At 36.2% G+C, this 19,729-nt stretch overlaps 1 protein-coding gene across 1 annotated transcript in view; it reads right to left on the bottom strand.

Annotated features, from left to right (window-relative positions):
* DCDC1 (doublecortin domain containing 1) overlaps nucleotides 1–19,729 on the bottom strand; it is a 423,366-nt gene that overhangs the window by 66,093 nt on the left and 337,544 nt on the right. Inside the window, exon 22 of the mRNA XM_046015856.1 lies at nucleotides 10,061–10,184. Within this exon, the coding sequence (XP_045871812.1) occupies nucleotides 10,061–10,184 (124 nt within the window). The remainder of the gene's footprint in view (nucleotides 1–10,060; nucleotides 10,185–19,729) is intronic.

Here is a 19,729-nt window from a genome sequence, read left to right as displayed (position 1 = left end):
ACGAGTTTTTTACTTTGTTGATTGTTTTCTATGTATCAAATATTGTATCAGTTTCTGTTCTTATAATTCCTATTTCCTTCTTTTTAATTCTTTGAGTTTATTTTGCTATTATTTTCCTAACCTTTCAAATTGGAAGCTTAACACACTAATTTTTAGCCTCTTTTCTTTTGTAATTTAAGTATCTCACACAGTTTGCTTTGATTATAAATACAGTATTTCCTTTTTAGATGTTCATCATAATTTCTTCTTTGTCTCATAAGTTAAAATGTCTATTTAGATTTCCCAATATAAGGCTTTTTCTATTTATTTGTTTGTTTATTTTTAACATAATCAATCATCAAAACCTGCTTCCACTTTCAAAATATATCTATAACCCATCTGCTCTTCATCACCTCCACCACCCTGGTCCACTAGTTTCTCTCACCTACAAATTGCAAAACCCTTCGACAACTACTTATTCCTACTTCCACCTCAGCCCCTTTCTACTCCATTATCATAATGACCTTACTATTGTTTAAGTCAGAGCACATCACTCCTGACTCCAAAACCTCCAATGGCTTCTCATCTTAATAAGAGCCAAATGTTTTAAAATGTCGTACAAGGTTCTGCAGAATCTGTACCCAAACTTTTCTCTCTCATCTTATCTCCCACTGCTCTCCCCCTCACTCACACTGCTGCTGCCATAATTACCTCATTGTTCCTCAAAGACACCATTTCAGGTTTTTTTGCAATTCTTGGCATGCTCTTGCCCTAAAGAGCTACTTGCTCTACAGATCTTTACTCAAGTATCACCTCAATGAAGCCTTCCCAGGTCAATCAAAAATTGCAAATCCTGTCCTTCCTCACCTGCTCCCTACAACATCCCCTACACCCTTTCTTTGCTTCTATTTTCTTCTTCACTCTTGTCACTGACTAACATTCAGAAGAGCATCTCGTGAAGAGGCTAAGAGCTTGGGCTGTAGAGCCAGACTTCCTGAATTTGAATTTTTGACCCATCAGTCTTGTTGTGTAAACTTGGGCAAACCTTTGACTTAAAAGAGATGGAAACTGACAGATAAATTCTTTCCTTTTTCTTCTCCACAAGATCACTGTTTAAATGGCTTCTTGGAGGACAACTTGATAGTACATTCTTATATTGGCTCCCCTTCCTTTCCTGCTTATCCTTGAGACTGCATATCCTAATAAGGGAGTAGCACATAAGCCATTTCCCTCAGGTTCTGTCTTCTGAGGAGCCCAAGCAAAGACACCACAATCCACAGGAACTATAAACGGAATAAGTTTCCTAAAGGGGATATGGGTACCAATACCCAGAGGAAGAAGAAGTCAGAATACGCAGGCAGAAAGCTCAGACTATCACTACAGGGGTGGTTCTACTGTCCTAACAGTGTCTAACTGACATGACAAAGATAAAGTTACAGGTAGCTGGGGAGACATGCTGGCCTGTTAGACTAATACAGACGAAGATGAATGGCCATTCGTTTATAAAAAAGGAGACCATTTTTTAAAAGCTAGTATAATATGAAAAATTTACTAAGTTATATTCTCTTAAAAAGTTTTTAGAATTTTGCAATTATATTGAAAAATCAATCATATAGTACAAAAAAGTCACTTTAAATAAGTTATAAACAAAGTCTGAAGGTTGTGGAAATTAAATATTCTGAGATGCATCCAATTATAATGTCCTAATTTGTTTGTGAAATGAGTGAGTAAATAACATTAATTGCATTTAATTAGGAGAACACAGTATACATAAATGTTTAAAAATCTCATGAGTAGAGTCCTTGCAAGTTTAGTGTTTTTTCCTTTATATTTAATATAATATTTTGTTTAGTAAACATGTTCACAACAATGGCATACAATGAGGCTAACTTATCACACTTCTAAACAAGCAAACTTTGAATTAATAAAGTTTTTCCATATTCCTGGCCTTCACGGAGGACCATTTACCTGTATGTAATTTAAGTTGCAAAGGGCAGACCATAAAGTGTTTATAGAGACATGTATCTATTATTATGAATGGAGAAACATCTGACCACTCTCCCTTACTGGAAAGAAATACGTTATGACAAACTCATTATATAGTTTCATTTAAGATGTTCCAATTATTCAAGATTTCACTTAATGTAAGGGATGGTGAAAGAATGGATTTGCGTAACTTAAGAAGTAAGTTGATAACTTATCTGTAGCTCTTTTACAACAAAGATATTAAGCATTTCAGAGCAAATCAACATTTGCACGAGTTTTAGACATATAAATGATCATGAAACTAGAGCTGGATAAATGGGAGAGATGGGGCAGAATAGCCTTCTCATTAAAAAACTGCTGTCACATTAACTGGAAGTCCTAGCCATAGCAATTAGACAAGAGAAAGAAATAAAAGTCACCGAAATTGATACAGAAGAAGCAAAACTTTCACTGTTTGTGGATGACATAATACTCTACATAGAAAACCCAAAATACTGCACCAAAAAAACTGCTAGAAATGGGATGCCTGTGTGGCTTAGTTGGTTAAGCATCTGCCTTCAGCTCAGGTCATGATCCCAGGTTCTGGGATTGAGCCCCATGTCAAGCTCCCCAAGTCTGCTTCTCCCCTGCTTGTATTCTCTTGCTACTGTCTCTCTCAAATAAATAAATACATAAAATCTTTTTAAAAATCTGCTAGAATTGATAAACAAATTGAGTAAAGTCACAGGATACAAAATTCATTAACAGAAATCTGTTGTATTTCTATACACTAATAATAAGGCAGGAGAAAAAGAAATTAAGAAAATAATCCCAATTAAAATTGCACCAAAATAATAAGATATCTAGGAATAAACCTAACCAAAGAGGTAAAAGACCTGTACTCCGAAAACTATAGAACACTGATGAAAGAAATTGAAGATGACACGAAGAAATGGAAAGACATTCCATGCTCATGGATTGGTAGAACAAACATTGTTAAAATTTCTATACTACATGAAGCAATCTACACATTTAATGTATTCCCTATCAAAATACAGGCAGAATTTTTCACAGAACTAGGACAAATGTTCCTAAAATTTGTATAGAACCCCAAAAGATCCCAAATACCTAAAGCAATCTTGAAAAAGAAAAGCAAAGCTTGAGGTATCACAATTCTGGACTTCAAATTATATTACAAAGCTATAGTGATCAAAATGGTATAGTACTGACACAAAAATAGACACACAGATCAATTGAATTCAATAGAAAGCCGAGAAATAATCCACAATTATATGGTCAATTAATCTTCAACAAAGCAGGAAAGATTGTCCAATAGGAAAAAGTCTCTCCAGCAAATGGTGTTGGAAAAAGTGGACAGCAACATGCAAGACAATGAAACTGGACCCCTTTCTTACACCAAACACAAAAATAAATTCAAAATGATTAAAGACCTATGAGACCTGAAACCATAGAAACCCTAGAAGAGAACAGGCAGTAACTTCTCTGGCATCAGCTGTAGCAAACTTTTTCTAGCTATGTCTCCTAAGGTAAGAGAAACAAAGCAAAAATAAATTATTGGGATTGTATCAAAATAAAGAGCTTTTGCACAGCAAAGGAAACAATCAACAAAACTGAAAGGCAACCCATGGAATAGGAGAAGATATTTGCAAACATAACTAATAAAGGGTTAGTATTCAAAATATAAAAAGAACTTCTAAAACACCCAGAAAACACCCCTCAAAAAACAAATAATCCATTCAGAAAGTGAACAGAAGACATAAACAGACATTTCTCCAAAGAAGACATACAAATGGCCAACAGAGACATGAAGAGATGTTCGTCACTACTAATCATCAGGGAAATGCAAATCAAAACTACTAAGAAGATACCACCTCACACCTGTCAGAATGGCTAAGATCAACAAAACAGGAAACAACAGATGTTGGCAAGGATGCAGAGAATTATAAATAATGGTTAGCTAAGTCATAAGGTTGGAAGATTAAATCTGTAATAAATTTAATACATATGCTTATGTTCTGAATCCCCACAACATGAAGGTCACATTTCCTAACTGCAGCTTATTTACCTGGAAAGTTCTTTCAAGTAAAACTTTAATTGCATTTCATTATATACTGATAATATCAACTTTTTGCTTAAAAAATCAGTTCTGTAGAAACGGGACTGGAAGAAAATATGGTTCCTTCAGATAGAATGGATCCAGACTTGAAATGAAACAGATTGTATCTGAGTAAGAACTATCTGAGTTCCCTGCTTAGTAAGTATTTTCTTCTCTTCCTCAAACATGGCAAGAAGTGACTGTACTCAGACTGAGTCACTTTGAAATACATGGTCTATTTGTCTTACTTTAGCTAATTTAGTGCCTTAGTCCTTTCCCTTGGTTTAAAAGTGAGGACCAGAGTTTTGTTGGGGTATAGTCTTATCCCTCCACCAAAAAGCTATTATTCTGTTTGAATAGTAATAGAACTTTGGAGTAGTCCATTTCTATTCCTAAGACCATTTAGGTCTCAGGCCATTAGCAAAAATGTACCTTTTTAATGGTAAATTTTAAAGGAACCAGGTTAAATTAGGTTTCCTAATATAATTACCATACATCACTTAATTAATTAACCAAATTACTTTATTTATATATGGAGATTTGAAAACATAAGCACAATATCTGCAATGAAATTTGCAATAATTATAATTTTTTCTCTTTTCCTATATAAGAAAGAATACTTCTTTGTGAAGCATCCCTCTCCACCTCCCACTCCATTGGGTGGTGAAAACTTGATATTCCAATAAGAGGTGTTCCAGTTTCTTCCAATTCAAAACAGCATTTTTAATTTGTTTTTTTAAGCTGTATCCTTTTGTATACATAAAGAAATTGAAGTTTCAAATTTCTTACCAGAACTGTTGTTTGTTTTAAGGGATATGCCTCCTCCCTTCCCCTTCCCAGTGTCGTTTCTGGTAGATGAAAATTCAACAAACTGTACACCCTTGGAATAGGGGTCCATGGTCTATATATGAGTACTTGGCCTTGATCCTCCGAGGCCTCTAAGTATGTGCCCCTTGTGCTCTTTGGCCACTGGGCAACCTGCTGGGATCTGACCACCACCAGTTAAGGTATAAATTATCCTGCCTGCTCTCCCTGTTTTAGACTCTGTTTTCCCCAAACCTCTGGAGAAAAATCTACAATTAGTGCAATTCACAGTTTTGGGTTCTTTGTTTGTTTGTTTGTTTTTGGCTTATTCTGGGTCTATTGTTCTCTCGGTGCCACTTTTCCACCCTTGGCTCCATGTTGGTTCTCACTAGTGTTAAAAACCCAAGTCTCAGACACATAATTCACCTAGCCACTGGTCAGGCTGCCCAACCCTCAGTCTCTGGTATTTTGAAGAACTCTTTTCTCATTCAGTGAAACTCAGCTATCTAAACTGTAGCTTTACTGCTAAATATAAAGAACATCTAAATGTAAGTCTAAATATAAGAACATCTTTGGGGCCTAAGTAATGACTTCTTGGTTTCAGACTCCATCTGTCTTTACTAAAGTGCTAAGAGTCATTTAATCAGCAAGGAGGCATAGGAAATTATGATTTAAGGGGAAAGAGAAAACTTGATTGAACCCAGAAAACATGACAAAACAACTAAAAATCAGGAGAAAATCTTTTAAAAAAATCTTTAGAGTGTATCATTGACATAGCAATAAAGTAAAATATTTTTTTTTATTTTTTTTTCCATTTTATTTATTTTTTCAGCGTAACAGTATTCATTCTTTTTGCACAACACCCAGTGCTCCATGCAAAACGTGCCCTCCCCATTACCCACCACCTGTTCCCCCAACCTCCCACCCCTGACCCTTCAAAACCCTCAGGTTGTTTTTCAGAGTCCATAGTCTCTTATGGTTCGCCTCCCCTCCCCAATGTCCATAGCCCGCTCCCCCTCTCCCAATCCCACCTCCCCCCAGCAACCCCCAGTTTGTTTTGTGAGATTAAGAGTCATTTATGGTTTGTCTCCCTCCCAATCCCATCTTGTTTCATTTATTCTTCTCCTATCCCCCTACCCCCCCATGTTGCTTCTCCATGTCCTCATATCAGGGAGATCATATGATAGTTGTCTTTCTCCGATTGACTTATTTCACTAAGCATGATACGCTCTAGTTCCATCCACGTCGTCGCAAATGGCAAGATTTCATTTCTTTTGATGGCTGCATAGTATTCCATTGTGTATATATACCACATCTTCTTGATCCATTCATCTGTTGATGGACATCTAGGTTCTTTCCATAGTCTGGCTATTGTAGACATTGCTGCTATAAACATTCGGGTACACGTGCCCCTTCGGATCACTATGAGCAATAAAGTAAAATATACTAGGGACCCAGAGAGGTAAATAGAGTCCTGAAACTGGATTTTATTTTTAGTAAATTTGACAAACCCCAATAAACTTGAGTTTCTGTTTCCATAGTCTTGCAGGGGAAGGACACAGGAGGCAAATTCCTGGACCTAGCCAAGGTGGGAGATCTAACAGAAAACTCTCCTCATAAAATAAGAGTCACAGGCTAAATTTCATGGAAAAGGCAAGCCAGAAATAATACCCTCCAGGTGGCTGCGAGTAAACTAGATTTTCTCAAACATTTTCTCTTATAGAAGAGAAAAATAATCTTCATTGAGAGTCATAATACAGACTGACCCTCACTAGTTTTTTTGTTTTTTGTTTTTTTAAAGATATTTATTTATTTATTTAACAGAGAGAGTGATCACAAGTAGGTGGTGAGTCATGCAGAGAGAGAAGAGGAAGCAGGCTCCCCGCTGAGCAGAGAGCCCGCTGCAGGGCTGGATCCTAAGACCCTGGGATCATGACCTGAGCTGAAGGCAGAGGCTTTAACCCACCGAGCCACCAAGGCGCACCTGACGTTCACTTGTTTAAAACACATGAGATAAAGATGAAGAGAAAATTAATTATCTGAAATAAATATGCCTGAAAGCATGATGCAAAAATGTACCATAAACAGACAAAGACATGAAAAATATGAAAGAGAGGTTAAGAGATATGGAGGTCAAAATAAGAAGCTTTAGCTTACACATAATTAGGGTTTTCTGTAAAAAATGGAATGAGAGGATATAAGAGAGAGAATATTTGAAAATGGGTGATACATTTCTAGAAATGATGCATGATAACAATCCACAGAGTCAGGAACCCCAAGCAGGAACAATAAAAAGAAATCCTCTCTCAGACATTTTGTGGTGAAACTGAAAAATACCAAAGGAAAGGAAAGATACTAAAAGCAATCAGAGAAAAGAGAGATTACCCTTCAAAGGAATAACAATTAGAATGATAGATGACTACTGGATAGCAATAATGGATGTTAGAAGTCAGTGATGACATCTTCCATTTTCTACGTGAAAATACCTTATGTAAAGGAGGGGAAAAAGACATTTTCATGTAAGTAAAAACTGAAAAAGTTTGCTACAAATAACTAAAAGAAAGGTATATGAGGTTGAAAGAAAGTAATCACAGGTGGAAGAAATGAGAAACAAGAAGGGGTGCCTGAGTGGCTCAGTCCATTAAGCATCTGGCTCAGTCCATTAAGCATCTGTCTTTGGCTCAGGTCATGATCCCAGAGTCCTGGGATCAAGTCCTGCATCGGGCTCTCTGCTCAGTGGGGAGCCTGCTTCCCCTTCCTCTGCTATTCCCCCTGCTTGTTCTCTCTGGCTCTCTCTCTGTGTCAAATAAATAAAAATCTTTTTTTTAAAAAAAGGAATTATAATAAGAAAGAGGAAAAATGGGGCCAAATCTAAATAAATATTTGCTACCCATAACAATTTAATATTTTGTGGAAGCTTTTAAGACGATAAAATTCTTAAAATCTTGAGGAAACTCCATGCTGTTTTCCAGAATGGCTGTACCAGCTTGCATTCCCACCAACAGTGTAAGATGGTTGCCCTTTCTCCACATCCTCACCAACACTTGTTGTTTCCTGTCTTGTTAATTTTTGCCATTCTAACTGGTCTAAGGTGGTATCTCATTGTGGTTTTGATTTGTATTTCCCTGGTGGTTAGTGACGTTGAACATTTTTTCATGTGTCTGTTAGCCATTTGTAGGTCTTCTTCGGAGAAGTGTCTGTTCATGTCTTCTGCCCATCTATTGACTGGATTGTTTCTTTTTTTGGGTGTTGAGTTTGAGAGGTTCTTTATAGATCTTGGATGTCAGCCCTTTATCTGTAATGTCATTTGTAAATATCTTCTCCCATTCCCTTGGTTGCCTCTTAGCTTTGTTGACTGTTTCCTTTCCTGTGCAAAAGCTTTTTATCTCGATGAAGTCCTGAAAGTTTATTTTTGCTTTTGTTTCCTTTGCCTTTAGAGACATGTCTTGAAAGAGGTCACTGTGGCCAGTGTCAAAGAGGTTATTGCCTATGTTCTCCTCTAGGATTTTGATAGATTCCTGTCCCACATTTAGGTCCTTCATCCATTCTGAGTTTATTTTTGTGTATGGTGTAAGAGAATGGTCCAATTTTATTTTTCTGCATGTTGCTGTCCAATTTTCCTATCACCATTTATTGAAGAGACTGTCCTTTTCCCACTGGACATTCTTTCCTGATTTGTCGAAGATTAGTTGACTGAACAGTTGAGGGTCCATTTCTGGGGACTCTATTCTGTTCCACTGATTTATGTGTTTGTTTTGTGCCAAGATGCCTTTCAACAGATGAGTGGATAAAGAAGATGTAGCACATATATACAAAGCAATATTACTCAGCCATCAGAAAGGATGAATACCCACCATTTGTATCAACATGGATGGAACTGGAGGGGATTATTCTAAGTGAAATAAGTCAAGCAGAGAAAGATAGTTATCATATGTTTTCAATCATATGTGGAACATAAGGAATAGCATGAAGGACCATAGGGAAAGGGAGGGAAAATTGAAGGGAAGAAATCAGAGAGGGAGACAGACCATGAGAGACTCTGGACTCCAGGAACCAAATTGAGGGTTACAGAATGGAGAGGATGAGGGCATGGGGTAGCTGAGTGATGGGTATTAAGAAGGGCACGTGTGGTGGTAAGCACTGGGTGTTACAGGCAACTAATGAATTGTTGAAAACTACATCAAAAACTGATGATGTATTATATGCTGACTTATTGAACATGATAATAAAAATAAATAAGTAAATAAATACAAAAAGATAAAATTCATGACAATAATAGCACTTGTTACAAATCATGTGATTGAAGTTAAGGTTTTCTAATGTTCTTGATTATTTGGGACAAGAGTAAATACATTTGTTAACTTTAGATTTTGATCATTTATATATGCAAGCTGGAACATTCAGAGTAATAACAAAAAAAGAGTAGAAAAGAAGTAATAACAAAAAAAATGGAAATGGAGTATAACAATTTCCAAACTAGTAGAGTTTTAAACAAGGAGAAAAAAAATCAATCTAAAAGAACATAAGAATGAGGAAAAAAGAAACACAGGAAAGGCAGGACAAATAGAAAGCAAATAATAATCTAAATATATCTGTTATGGCAATAAATAGACAAGACCAAATTCTTTAGTTTGGAGATAAATTTTGTCAGATAGTGGTTTTTATATTAACCATTTGCTGATTATTAGAGACCCTTCTAACAGAAAGATATAAAAATATAGAAATAAAAGGATGGAAAGAAGATATATTAAGCAAATAATAATAATAATTAGCTGGCCTATTTCTATTAATATTGCATAACTGAGATTTTTTCCCTAGAGATAGAAAAGTCTCTACATAATGATAAAATTCACCAGGGAGAAATAATATTTCTAAATATGTATGTGTCTAAGAACTAAATTTCAAAATATATAAAGTAAAATTTGACAGACTACAAGAAGAAATAAGTTCATTTTCATAATGAAAGACTTAAATACATCTTTCTAATGAATTTGACAGACTACAAGAAGAAATAAGTTCATTTTCATAATGAAAGACTTAATCTTTCTAATGAATTGGTACAAAAGCAGAATTAATTGATCTCTTGCACCTAACAAATATAATTTAAAAGATTCATGGAAATTTTCAAAAAAAATTGAGCACATACTGGGGCTAAAAGGAAATCTCAACAACAACCTCTTATACCAAAGATACAACCTCATTAAGTTGTCCACTGGGAAGAACTGGCCACATGTAGGTAAGCTTGTTCCAGAGCGGATTTTCAACTCTGGAATGTTTCCACTGGCCTGGCTTATTAGTCCCTTCATGTTTTATGGCCCACCTAAAATAAAATAAGGGACAAAAAGGAATTTAGTAAGATTAAATATCACTTCAAAATATTTTTAAAAATCAGGAAAAATTGGTAGTGTCATAACTAACAGTGGAACTTGAAGCAAAAGTCAGTAAATAACCATTTTATAATAAAAATGACATAAATAACAATACTAACAGAAAAAAAGCAAACAAAACTTTTTAGACATTCATAGAGAAACAGACATAAACACAATTATTGCAAGAGACATCATTACAAGACCAACAGAGATAAACCGCCCAGTAAATTTTTCTAGGGCAACAAATAAGGATATGAAATATCTGACTGGTATAACTACTAAATATTAGTACTATTTATTTATATACATTGTAGCCTACTAACAAAAAATATATTTGTCAACAATTCTTTGAACATTTGTAGTATTTGTCACATACTAACAATGTAAACTTAAATACAGTTTTAAAATGAAAATTAAAACGTCACATTTTGGGGAAAATAATAGAATAAAACTAGATTTAATAGAAGTTTAAATTTATAACTCCAATAACATAATTAAAAAAACACATTCTTGGGGCACCTGGGTGGCTCAGTCAATTAAGCATCTGCTTTTGTTTAAGTGTCTGCATTAGGCTCAGGCCATGATGCCAGGGTCCTGGAATCAAACTCCCATCAGGCTCCCTGCTCAGTGGGGAGCCTGCTTTTCCCTCTCCCCAAGTCCTAGTGCTCTCTCTCATGCGTGCGTGCTCTCTCTCTCAAATAAATGAATGAAATCCTTAAAACAAACAAAACACATTCTCTCTCCCCAAATACTATTATGTCATGTGAAGAAAAAAAAAATATGATCAATAGCTATTTAGAAAGCAGTGAAAATGTATAATCTAGAATTACATTCAAAGGTAAATTCATAATGTTAAGCGCTTTTTTTTATTAAAAGCCAAATTGAGAAGAACTAATAAACATTCAAATCAATTATTTTAAAATATATATAAAATTGTTCCATGGAAAATAGATGAAAGGAAATAATATTCAAATAGAAATAAATAAATTAGAAAATAGAACATCAGTAGACTGGTTTGAAGAAATGTTTTTGAAATAAAAATAAAATAGCAAATCTCTTGCAAATAAATCTAGAATAATATAATACAAACCAAATGGAAAATTGAGCTAACTATTTGACATAGAAAAGATTGAAAGAGTATATTATGCATGTGTAAGTTAATAAATGCAAAAATTCTAATGAAATAAATAATTTTTTTAAACCTCATAGATTTGAAACAGAAAATAAAGAACATGCCCTTGCTCACATAACTTCACAATAACTTCACATAAATATATAGAAAACTAATTAATTTATTCCATGAAGGAGAGAGAAGCTTCATAATAAAGTCTATCACTGATAATTTAAGAAATAATACAGTAAACAATCTGAGGGTTTTGAAGGGGCGGGGGGTGGGAGGTTGGGGGAGCCAGATGGTAGGTATTATGAAGGGCACGTATTTCATGGAGCACTGGGTATGGTGCACAAACAATGAATTCTGTTATGCTGAAAAGAAATAAAAAAAAATTAAAGATGTAAAACTCCTAAATCACTATTAGCCAATAAAATTTAACATTATGGGAAGAGAATAATCACTATATATAGTAAGTCATACTGAGCCTAGACAGGAAATTATGGTCATTTATTAATATAATAAATCACTGATTAATGAGTGAGAATACAAGAAACAACCCATCACTTATACTTTTCGAGCATACGTGACGGTCATCTGAGCCTGAAAGTTTTCTGAAATAGTCCAGCCCCGGTCAGAACCATTTGCAATACTCAATCTCCCATAAGCTTGATGGAAATTCTTGGGGCCTCAGCAGCAAGGGGTGGGGTGGCGGGAAGACCTCTTCCTTACCAACATGGAACCAGGTGGAATCAAGTTGAAGTCTCTTACAAGCCATGGCATATAGCCCCTGTGTTACATTTCTCTTCTTCTCAGTGAAATCATGTTTTATTTCCCCAGTGCCTCCCAGAGTGTTAGCTACATACATCAAATACCCAACACTTGAAACGAAGTCTAAGAAGAAATGGAAAGCTCGTTCTTTCAGACAACATATTTGAACTATGGGAAAGTGAATAAATCTCAGAAGATGGTAAGCTCCTGTTGTTGCTGGTGAAAATGATGGGAATTCACATCAATTTTTATTTTCCTGTACCTGGCAATCCCTTAAGGATCTGCTTTTATTGCAAACCTCTCTAGTTGTAATTTTTTTATCCACATCTCAAGTTCTCCAGGCCCTGAAGGTGTGTGTGGAAGCTCTCTTTCTTGCTCCTCATAACCACTTCCAGACTATTGTTCCTTTATTCTTCTCCAAAGGTCTTTGCTTCGAAGCACATATTAGTAGCCCAGAGCACCTACTATCCTTTCTTATTGCATTTATACCAGTTCTTCTGCATCCTTCCCTCTTGTTTATTGAAGATTTTACCATCCTGGCTTGTTTTTGTCTCTCCCCCTCTGCTCCTGTAATCATTCAATGTCTTTTAAAAATCTAAGTAGACAATCCCCCCTGGTCTCTCAGTGCCTCTAATGATCTTAATTCCATTTCATATCAGCTACCCTTCTCATGGACACAGACTCAAACTGGTCATTACAAATAACTGTACCACTTCTAAAATATCAATTGCAAGAAGCCCACTTTCTCACCATCATCTCCTTTTTCTCTAGTTCACACATTTAAGTAGCCCACTATAACAATTCTTCACTCTACCAGGTGTTCCAAACCATTGTTCCTATCACCTTGTCACACTCCATACCTCCCTGCCAGGTCTACTCTTCCCCTCTACACTTAGCTAGGATTCATGGTCGAGCAATACAGCCACCTTCCTTTCCTGACTCATTGCCCTACCCTTCCTTCTTTGTAGTCAATTAAAAAAAAGAGAGAGAGAGAGAGAGAAACCAGCCCTGGTCCAATTCTTCACCTCCTGTAGGTCTATACCTTAACATGGAACAGTGGCTAGAGAAAACACATAAAAAACTATTCATGGAATCATAATAAATCAATGGAGATCAAGGAGAGTGGGTGGCAGTGTGAATATATTACAGAGTGTTTTGAGAATTTGAGGAGTTTGGGGTTCTCACAATGATTGAAGGACATTACTTTCATTTCAGCTGGCAGGGAATGAAGAATACCAAATGCCCTTCAAAGTTTGGGGAAGTCCTACACAAAGAAAGTTTGTTCTGTATACCACAGACTTTCAAATTTCCCTCCAAAGATTCATGTTAGGTGAATACCTATTTATCTGAGTCAAAAACCAAACTACCTTTTATAATAAACAAAATATTTTTGCATGAGTATAATATACGCCAAATTTTCTAAGAGTGCAACACCCTCCAATATCTCAAAGAAGGAAAATTTGTTCAATGCTTCATGTGTCATTTACTCTTTTGGAAAAATCTTATCACTAATGACACTGCCATTCATGGTTTTTAAGTCACGGGTATAACATAACTGTATAATTTGTCATTTGTAGTTCACACATTCAGCTGATATTACACATAGGAATACAAACCTGCAAACTTAATTATGTATCCAGTATAGCTGTACTGAAAACTTATACTGAAATGTATATTACTTTTATTTTAAAATTATTTTTCTTTTACTACTATTATCATCACTAGACAGGCATTTCTTTAGAAATCATATTGGTGTGTGGTTTATCTTAACTATGAATTTTTATTTTAGTATAGTAAAGGATCATTGCAAAGTATTTGTTATACAAAGGGAACATCAGATACGATACTGCTGACAATCACTATTTTTAAATGTACAACCCTAAGCCTCAAGTGGGCCCTTAGGACTTCTGGGCCATCCCACTGCCTTCCTCCAGCCCAATGATTCCAGGCCTCTGAAAAACACACCATTTTCTTCTCATTAAGCCTCCACCCTGCCATCCATTGCTCAGTGCTGCTGGAGATTTTATTTCACTGAGAAAATACAAGTGTTCAAAAGAGACCTTCCTTTTCCTCCCATCAGCAAATCTTCCACTCTCTCTCCCTCTAGCCCCCTACACCTTGCCTGTCTTTCTGTTACAGTGGAGCAGTCTGTACTCCAGTCTAAGGCCAAAACTTCTGCTTATGGCCTAGATGCTTATCTTCTTCCATCTAGGACTTTTTTCATGCCCTTCCCTGCACCATCTTCCTGTCCTCTAAGTCATTCCACCTGCATAATATCTGACAGACATCTTTTTAAAAAAGAAAAAAAAAAAGAACTTTCTCTATACCCCACATTTCTTTGTATTATTTTATAGCAAATTCCTTAAAAAATTCATCTCCTCTTCTTCTCTCCTTTTCTCTTATACCAATTCTAATTAGAATTTCACCTCTGAAACTCCATTAAAACTGCCCCATCAGGATTTTCACATTGCCAAAGTTAAAACTCATTTCTTAAGATACACCTAAACAGCAATGTCTAAGCAAAAATCATTCTTTCCTTAAATACTTTCTTCACTTGACTTGGCTTCCCTTGACTTCCATGAAATCACGGTCTCTTGGTTTTCTTCTATATTAGAAGCCAAAATTGTTAGTCTCCTCTTGCTTCCCAGAGGGTGGTAAATAAATCCGATAAAAATCTAGGGCTTGCTACATCAATGGAGTTTTTAGATGTCCATTGGCCTGATATATGTAAGGATATTCCTCTAAAATAAGGGTCAAGTTGTTGCATTTTGTACCTCTTACTGCATCAACAACAAAAGAGCACTGGTGGATTTGGGATTTAGGGTTTTAGAAACAACAGGTACTACACTTCAAAAATACTGCTGTGACCCTTTTACCAAGATATCCCACAAGGTCATCAATTTCAACAGGCATTCAGAGCATCACGGGAATCTGAAGCAGTTCCAAGTGGTAGTACAAGCTTCCCTGTCTCCTGGATGGTAATGACCTGGCAGATCCAATGGCCCTAGAGGTATCTGAACTGTTAAGGAGGTTGTGTTAAGTCTTTGGTAAACCCCATACTCTTGTTGCGGTACAGACCCTGGCATTCTGGAGCAAGATCATACTCTACAATAGGAAATAACTCCATTTTTTGAAAAATAAACCCTGGTGTATTGAAAAGCTTTTTTTGAGACTGGGAACTGGAGCATTGTATCTTCAAGTGACTATGAAATCTGAACCACTCATAATGAGCTGGGTGTAGTCATACCCTCATTTCATAAGGTAAGACAGATGCAACTACATTCTACTGTACAATGGCAGTGGTACATTCAGGATCAGGCTCAAGCTAAGGCCAGAAGGCATTAGTCTATTGCAATGATTCCTCTTCCTTAATGTACACATATGTCCTCAAGGGGATTTCTCTATAGCCATTGGCCAGAAGGATTCAAGCCTGGTTCGCAAAGCAGTCAATATTAGTGCTGGTCAGAAGTGGATTATTGCTAGTTTAGAGTCCCACTTGGGTGTGGCTCCGAAGAATAGTGGTGAGAAGAATTTATCCTATGAGGTAGAGTTGTGAGTAGCACACTTGATCATCTACTTTGTAGAAAGGAATAGGTAATGAGAGCGTGGATACACATTTATTCATGGGCAGTGATTAATGAGTTGGCCCGTTGTTCAGGAGCTTCAATAAAGCAAAACTGGAAGATTAAGAATACGGAATTCTGAGAAAAAGGTATGAAGATGAACCCACAGGAAGGATACAAAGCATGTGAATTTTATTTCTCATGTTAATGCCCATGAGAGAGTATCCATCACAGAAGAGGTTCTCAACAATGAAGTGGACAGAATGACCATAGTGCTCAAGAAAATGTTTATCCATAAGGGACACATTTTATAGCAAAAGAGGTGTAAGAATGAGCCACAGGATTCACTTGTCTTACATTGTATTTTATCATTCAAAAGCATCTCGCCTGACAGAATGGAGAAGTGGCCTTAGAGTCTCAACTAAGGTTCCAGCTTAAGAAACATTTTGCAGGGTTCGGGTGCTACCGTAAAAGGGTCAGTATATGCAGTGACTCCGGAAGTATGTGTGTTGTGTCCTCAATAGTTAGAATGTATGGGTTCAGAAAGCAATGGGTAGAGGGAGGGTTGACCCTTACCATCCTTATGGCCAACTTCAAAATTTGTGCTCCTGTTTCCAAAAGTAGCCTTTTCTGGGTTAGAGTGCTAATTTTCACTGTGGGAACACTTCTTCCATAAGACACAATAAGTTTCCCACTGACCTGTAGAAGTTAACACTACCTGGCCACTTTGGGCTCTTCATGCTGGTAGATCAGAAGGTCAATAAAGGAGTCGCTCTATCGATTGGAGAACTGATCTTGATTACCATTATGTGCGAAATTTTCTCCTACACAGTGGAGGCAAGGAGGAGGCAAAAGTCTGGAAGCCAGGACCTCAGGGGCATCACTGAGTGCTTCTATGCACAGTGAAAGAGCAAATGGGCAAATGCAGCAATCAGTCTGATAATGACAGAGAAATAAAGAGCCAAGACCTCTCAGGGATACAGTCTTGGATAAAGTAATGCAGACTAAACAAAGTGCAGGACAAGAGTAAGAGAAATCTAGAATGGGTGGAGGAGGAGGGAGTTAATGCCTAGCAATTATAGTCTTAAGGTGAGCAGAGGGGACTGAGGCTTAATTTGCTAACCCTTTTTAGGTCATTTTAGAAGAATCCAACAGATGACCACATTGAAGTACTGGAATGCCACTTCCCCTCTTGAGACTTGAGGTCATCTTGTTTGCTTATGAGATCTGGGTATAATTAGAGGTGACGTGGTTTGGAGTAGAGAAAGAGTAGATAGGACTGGGCCCAGGTCCTGTGTCTCTTCAAGTTCACTCAGCTGTATAATCTTCCCTCGTTCACATGCTCAGTGGAGATGCTCAGCCACCAGTGTTGTCATTTCATCTCCTACTACCTCCAACTCTCTCACACACCTCTAGCAGGAGGGCCAGGCTTTGGCATAACCACCTTAATATCCATTGAATCGGGAGCCAGAATGGCTCCATTTCCCAGATCTAATGGTTTTTTCCCACTATTTCAGCATGCAGATAAAACATTGCACCACAGACCATGGGCTCTGGCTTCCCCAGCAACTACCTAAAAAGATCCTAGAAAGGTCACTAGCATAACCCAGAGGTGAGGAGGTGGTCAATGTGTCCTGGAAGAAGTCAATAAATAAATGTCCTTCCCTTTCTCACCAAGATACAGTGGTTGGACAAGCCTGGTGAAGTCATCCCAAGTGAGATTACTTAGGAAACTATGGCCACCTCCCTAATACTCCACCTAGTATCTTATTTCCCTCCTTCCCAGCCACACTCTCCTTTTTCTTCCACTTTTGCTGACCTAGGACTGCACTTCCTAATAAAACCTTAGCATATATAAATACTGCTCCAAGCCATTGTTTTCTAGGACACTAGAATGAAAACACCAAAAGTGGGTAGGGAGAGGTAATTTAAATCTCTAGCCAGTCATACACTTGGTTAGGGTATTTTTTCATAAGGGGTGGAGACAGGATTTAATTATCAAGTGTAATGATTCAAAAATATAACTTCAACCATATTTTACCACATGCTTATAATTTCTAGAAGCATACTTATATGGCTGCATGGATAGAAACTTCTTTTTCAGTTTAATTCTAAGGTTTTTCAAGAAAGGAAAAATATCCATTCTTCTGGCTGCAGTTCCTATATAACTTCAGGCCATCAGTGTCTTTAAAAGGAGCTGGTCAAGTTCAACTTACACTGTTAATAAACATTCTCATAGAGTAAAGGCCATTAGACTTCAGAATTCCAGCACAGTATGAGCTTTTATGTAAAAGCAATAGACATCTTAATATTCTGTTTTATAAATGAAGAGCTGACAAACCCTTAACTGTAATGGCACCAGCAGGCCAAGCTATAATGACTCTACATGTGCATAACATAAATTAGAACTTTTACAGCATTGTTAAGGACTCCAGAATCTTAGTTCCTGAAAGCCTACACTAGGTGGAGACAGTGATTTGTGCAATGCTTGCAGGCAGACTTTCTCTGGTCCCTGAAGAATTTATCTCTATTTAATATTTTCTTTTTTTCTCTTTAATGTGAAAAAGGGTATTCTTGAACAATTAGGTGTAGAAACATTATAGAAAACAAAATATCTTAGGCTTTGGAAAGATCTACTTGAAAACACACACATATACACACCTTGCAAGGCTGCCAAATAAGGTTTGAAGGCAAGTTTATTTATTTAAAATATTGTCTGTATTAACCCTGTGTTCCTATTAAGGGTAAAATTCTATTTATGATATTTCATGAGTACCTATCCCCAAGGATAGGAGTATGACCAAAGTTAAAATATCCTCATGGATTTACCTGAGCCTGAAATGTAAAAAATCAGGAGCATTCAACATTGCAGTTACCTTCTCCCTCAAAAACTTGGTTCAGGATTGAGCATATCAATTTCAGTCTGATTAATGGACTCACAGATCCACCAGAATGCTCTAGTCAATTAATTTTATAAAGGTTATGGGAAACAAAAACACTTTAGATAATGTTTTTGGAGTCCAGTGCCTTTGATGGAACTTTAGTGTGTTGGCAGTCTATGAGGAATTGTGCAAGATGGTGCCCACTATAACAGAAAGGAATTATTTTACACTCTTAGAAATCAACAGTAAAATAAAAACAAAACTAAATGTGTTACAGTTGAAGAGCAAACTGTCTTTTTCATATTCTATCAGGACACAATTAAGTTGTTTCCAACAATTAAATAAACATAGTAATAAAATATGATATAATATATAATTTGGACCTGATAGAGTAAATTATAAATACTCTGGCAAATTCCAACTCAAATCAGCAGTGTCTAACAAATGTGCATGTAAAAATGATCAGATTCATATTCCACAACTGTCAGGGAAGCTCTTTAACTCTTTGCTTTACATGAAGACCTGTTTATCTATTTAACTGGTCACTTTTCAGTTTTTAAGGTCATCTAAGCCACAGATTAGACCAGTTAGAATTCATCCATAATTAATTTTAAATTGCATGGTTCCCCAGAAACAGCAAATAGCATATTATTCATAGAGAATGCTAATATATTTCATACATTTTGGTAGAAATCAGTTTGTAAGACTAGCTTTAAGTAACTCATATATGAAAAAAAAAGAAGAAATAAGTAGATTATAAATAATAATATTAACAGCAGCAATTACCTACTTTGATAGGATTTAATAATACCTCAACAGAGTCTCATGTATTTGAACTATTGTGTAGCTTTGCGTGGTTCTAGTCCTCTAGACAGGGAAGAAATCACTTAAAATCAGAACCATACATACAAGCTAATTATTTTAAATCCTGAATAATGATTAAAAAAAACTCGGAGCTATTAAATAGAACTTTCTACTCTTAAACCAGTACCACTGACTGAAATATTTTAGGTTACATCTATTTTTCAATTTGCACTGAATATTAAAGATAAGTTTAATAGTCTATATAAATAATTATATTTGAGATTAAAATTTCAAATAAATTTACCCCATCAGAAATAAGGCACTTAAGACTGGAGCATCACTAATTTACAAGACAAAATTTACAA

This window comes from Meles meles, chromosome 8 (assembly GCF_922984935.1).
Source record: "Meles meles chromosome 8, mMelMel3.1 paternal haplotype, whole genome shotgun sequence".
Taxonomy (NCBI): Eukaryota; Metazoa; Chordata; class Mammalia; order Carnivora; family Mustelidae; genus Meles; species Meles meles.
Note: the sequence above shows the minus strand (reverse complement) of the source record. Positions and strands in the feature narration are given on the sequence as shown.